This window comes from Buceros rhinoceros, unplaced genomic scaffold (genome assembly GCF_000710305.1).
Source record: "Buceros rhinoceros silvestris isolate BGI_N320 unplaced genomic scaffold, ASM71030v1 scaffold47497, whole genome shotgun sequence".
Classification (NCBI taxonomy): domain Eukaryota; kingdom Metazoa; phylum Chordata; class Aves; order Bucerotiformes; family Bucerotidae; genus Buceros; species Buceros rhinoceros.
Window position 1 is genome coordinate 1,319 of NW_010424801.1, and position 5,036 is coordinate 6,354.

The 5,036-nt window shown below is 38.4% G+C and overlaps 1 protein-coding gene across 1 annotated transcript; it reads right to left on the reverse strand.

The window, feature by feature from the left end:
- Nucleotides 1-1,362: 1,362 nt before the first annotated feature.
- BCL10 (B-cell CLL/lymphoma 10) lies at nucleotides 1,363-3,256 on the reverse strand. Its single transcript, XM_010140897.1, has 2 exons — nucleotides 2,972-3,256; nucleotides 1,363-1,908 (listed from the first exon to the last, which is right to left on the reverse strand). The coding sequence occupies exons 1-2, from the start codon at nucleotides 3,246-3,248 to the stop codon at nucleotides 1,541-1,543; spliced, it is 645 nt and encodes a 214-aa protein (XP_010139199.1). The 5' UTR covers nucleotides 3,249-3,256; the 3' UTR covers nucleotides 1,363-1,540.
- Nucleotides 3,257-5,036: the final 1,780 nt, after the last annotated feature.

Genomic DNA, 5,036 nt, shown 5'->3' on the forward strand with positions numbered 1-5,036 from the left:
GCATTTTCTGACCTTCTATGACCTTAGAGGTATACAAGAAAAACAAGGGCTTTTATAGATGTGAAACAGAAGCCCACATCTTCATCAAATGTAAGCTATTCATATACTAAGCAAGGAGTGTGGTTGAATTGCAGTTTATTTTAACCTACTTCCAAAACACATTGTAAACATGGAAAAAACACATTTAGAGACCGTACTGAGGTCCTGTAGATGGTCTGTCTCCACAGAAGAACACAGTTCACAAGCAGTATCTGGGTTTGAATTTGAATGGAATGACATGGTTATAGCACTGTATGAGAGCCAAAATAATTTCAAGCCTTAAATACACACCTAGCCTTTGATATACTGAAACATCCCATCACTTTGAAGTGTAGTACTACAGAACACAACTGTACACATTTCCAAGAGTTTGTCTTTAAAGAGATTGCAGGCCAACTTTGTAAGAAGTAGATCACAACTGAAGAGGGGAGTCTGAGAGGAATACAGCATGTTACATTGTGTTAAGAAATGAGAACCTTCCCATGCTGAAATAGTTTAAAATGCATTTGACTCTAAACAATTTGAAATGTAAACCTGGCTATCTGCTTTGAAGAGTAGGTATCTGAAGTGCAACATTCCCAAGAGTCCCTCAGGTATGGACACTTTCTTGCTACAGGACTCCCCCTCTACTTACCTACTGGGACAAAACACAAGCTCTGCTCCTTAATAGCATGATTCGATAACATTTTCTTACAGCCCATGTGATGCCGTTACAGCAGTTTACATTCCTTTTCCAGTACTAAGGAGAATTTATAAAGTGCATCTCAAATCAGAAATCTCTAACTAATGTACAAGGATAATATGCTAAGACTTGTGGAGTCAGATTTGCTAACTGAAATCACTATGATACCGACTGTCTTTTGATTTATTGGTAGGACTAAGTTCAGACAATTAAGAGACTTCCTGCCAATAAGCATAGCTACACATCTGGGGTTTTTTTGGTTGGTTTTTTTTTTGTTGTTTTTTTTTTTTTTTTGCAAACAGAGCTGCACATACATAGAGGGCAGAATTTATCCTACAAAGAAACGTTTGGTAAATGAGTTTAAGCTTTTTGGTAAGTAAGCTTGCTTAAGCTTTTAGTTCAGAAAGTTATTTTTTCAATTTTCAACACTTTTCCTAACTATCTTTCCCAAGTCACCCTCCACAGAATCAGTAAGAAAAGCAGATGTTAATTTCCGTAGGAAGGAAAGTAAGCCCATTTGTTCTATGGCTGCAACTGAAATACCTGCAGCTAAATGTGAAATCTTAAATACACTGATTTAAAAAACAAACCTTTGCTGATGTAATACCATCATCTTTTCCAATTATCTCCCTATACAGCATAAAATCAAGCAGCTCCAGGGTCACCCAATTACATAAACCCACTCCTTAAAAACAGTAAACAGCACAGATTGTTTCCTCTGATTTTGCTAGTGAACAGTTTGAAAACATTTTTTAACCTTTGTAAGACATCACACAAAGTTTCAGTACCAGCTGGGTGAACAGCCAAAAGTCACTACATTCACTGTGGTTGAAGAGAACGTGATCTTAAAGGCAAAAAGCAATTGTCACTTGAGCTACTACATGGTTCCTGCTGCTCTGACTGCAGCTCCGGGGGGAGTGGTGGTGCACCAGGGTCTCCAGGCCCTGGAAGCGTGGCTGAGAAAACAGCACTCTCTGCATTTCCCATCTCTGCAATTGGAAAATTCATCGAATGAAGGGAGACAGCAGACACAAAGGCGGCGGTGCTATAATCTTCTTCTGGCTGATGTATCTGGTTAGGTTCTTTGTCTTTGGTTTTATCGAAAAAATTAGATTCATCAGAATATGATCTAGAAAGATTATTCGTTCCTCCATAAAGTGAGGTCATACAGGTGCTGCAGCTTAGACCTAAGACAAAAACCAGAGACTGGATTTAATTACAGTATGTTGCACTCTTAAAATTGTGCTCTGATTTAATATCAGACAGGTTATCAAAGATCAATTGTCTGCATTTTTAACATCTTCATCTCACCTGTACCATCCCAATATTCATGACAAGTTAAAAAACACATGCAGGTTTTTCTATCTGTATCTGATATGAATGATTGCTCTGTATCAGCTACTATTTGACAAAGATACACCACTTCCACTTCAGAAAGTCACTTCAGCCCTTTGAACCATCTTTTGACAGATTTTTCCTCACTGCATTCTTCAGACTTCTAAAAGCTTCACTACACGGCTCTACTCCAAAGTGGACTGCGTTTAAAGCCCGTTTTACTTGAGGCCACAAAAAAACTCCATGCCTTGCCATCTCCAGTGTTAAAATGTACTTCTTCCTTCTGTATTTATGTTTTCATGGGTGTGGAAGGGGAAGTAAGGTTTCTGGTTTAGAAGGCTTATACTTTATCTGCCTTAAAATATGACTACGTATAGCCACTTCAAGCTTTGCATGTCGACAAAGCCTCTCCGCCTGTGTGGAGTTACACATGCATGCATTTAGAGAGTCTGCCTGGCCCTGAAGGCATACAGGGGAATTCCCCTCAGGTTGTATTTGCTGGCTTTGCTCAAGTGCAAAGTCTAACAAAACCAGAGCATCCTGCTGCTGCAGTAAATAGCTTCAACAGCGATGCAAGATGGAAGATAACCACCTTTTTTGAGTTCTCAATTAGAACCTCATAGAAAGCAAAACTGAAATGTGAAGACAGACTTCTCCATCCTAACAACATATAATAGGGGTTTTTGCAATTTGTTATTTATGAAGTGTTCAGGTAGTAAAAAGGCAAAGCCAGGATACATGCATTTGGATATTAAACCCAGCCTGGTGATATCACCAAGAACGTTGTCCCAATCACTAGAGGAAAAGAAAAAAGACTGTACTAAGAAACATGACTTCAAGAATTGTTGGAGTTTAATTTTGCCGACTCTCAAAATAAAACTTGTGTCTTACAAAATACTATTATAAACTTCTCACCTTTGAGAGATTCGATTTTTTCATTTTTAACTTTTAGCACTACATCAGTTATCTTTTGTAACAAGAAGTTTTGTGTTCTTTCTCGTCTGATAGATTCAACCAAAGCATCTAGTCCCTTTGGGTTTTCTGCTAAGTAGTCCAGTAACTTCCCAGTTTTCTTCCTACTGGAAGATCGAGAAGAAATTTCTTCTGTGTCCTCTCTAGTGAGTATTTTCTTTGAACGTAGGTAATCAAAGTGTCTCTCAGCTATGATTTTATCACACAGGTAAGGACGCATCCTTTCTAAAGCCTGAAAAACAAAACAAACTAGTATTAGCCAATCTCTTAATTTATTCAGAAGCCTGTATTTGAAGCCTATACAATTTTGATACAGGTTAATGAAACAATTTTTAAAGCTGCCACCACGTTCTCAGTAAAAAAAATATGAAAAAGCCCACAAAAAAAGTTATCTAATTTATTTATCCCTTTCATTAGTTTTCTTTGAGTGAACCCAAGAGTTTTAATGCATGCTAAGTAATAAGGTGAATACTTACTGAAAACATTAATGACATCAAATCCATGGTTATCACATTTCAGAACAGCCACCAAGTAAAAATTAAAAACATCAGCACCTACTCATTTGTCTACAGACAATTCATTCTCACTGACCGTAACCCACTGCCACATTTCCATACTACCTGTATCCTCAAGGCACAACTCCAAAGGATTGCAATTACTGATGTTTTCTGTATATTGAGTAAAAGCATTCTCAGAGCAACAGCATGAATATACTCGCTCTTCAAAAGGCTTATTAAATAAACACTTCTATTTACAAGTTCAACAAATTACATCCAAAACATGCACTTTCATCCACAGATGTACCTACGCTCAACAACTTTACTGGTGCTTGTCTTCAAACTGCCTTCTTTTGGTTTTAGATTTTATATTGAACACCTGAAGCAACCTGCACACCTCTAACATGCTGCACAGACCACTGAATTAGTGCAGTTCTGAGGACTCTGGCAAAAGCAAAATTACCCTGCTCTCTGTAAAACATCTTCAGCTTACAAGCGAAAGCTAGTTGCTCAAGCCCTCAGTATAACCAGCAAAGAGCAAGAAGTGGAACAGTCTGCCATGGGGGACACACCATCCTCCTCTAAGGACCCTAACATGCAGTCAGTTAACAGCAGGTATGATGAAGTTGAGGCACCTGTGCTGCTTTGCATCCTCAGGACCTGTAACGTCTTCCTGGGGAAACAGGCAGCAGTCTACCCTGACTACCAGTTTGCTTCAGAGGTAATTTCATAGGATCAATGTCAGAAGCGAAGACTGCCATGTCACCACTTTGATTTCCTCCTTGGAAGATCAAGTGTCCTCTCCTATACTGACCAATTTATTTTTACATTTATAAGAACAAAACCCAATCTTCCTCCACCTTGTTCAGAGGGTATACACCAGCACAAACACTACCAAAATGTAAATTATAATAATCTTACTTCATTCCATATATTAACAAGCCTTCTTGATATCAACAACAAAACAGCATTAATGCACGTGCTCCTAACTCTCTGGTTTCAGTATTTACTGCACTGTGAAGATAACAGTCACAAATGATATCTCTGTGCTTGAAAAACAAGCTCTTATTTTATGTAATTTTACAAAAAATTGGCATAAGACACCGTAAATTACAAACTGAAGCCACTCAATAAATAATTGATAAATAGCGCTTTTATTATTTTTTTTAAATTAACCAATCACATTGCCAGACAGACTCATGATGAAGTCTTCCCTCAGATTCCAATCACCAGTGAATAAATATGGAGAAAACATCATGAAAAAAAAGAGAACAAAAAGTTTCACACACACCCCCCCAAACCCAACAGTATTTAATATTCATGCTCTGTAAGAAAGAATATTACTAACATACATGTTTGCAGCGAACCTTCAGACACCGTATTAACTACTCATGGCTCCACCTCACTCCTGTGCCTCGCAGAGAAAAACAACAGAAAACGGGGCTTTCAGAGGAACCCCTGGTCCCAGGGTTAAGTTTCCGCACGCCGTTATCAGCCTGACCGCGGGGAGA

What these genes read in the sequence shown, in the direction of transcription:
- BCL10 (XM_010140897.1), bottom strand. Translation starts at nt 3,248, where the DNA reads ATGCGTCCTTACCTGTGTGATAAAATCATAGCTGAGAGACACTTTGAT. An exon ending in AAAAATCGAATCTCTCAAAG is followed by an intron (nt 1,909 to 2,971) that starts GTGAGAAGTTTA and finishes TTTTTGTCTTAG; the next exon opens with GTCTAAGCTGCAGCACCTGT.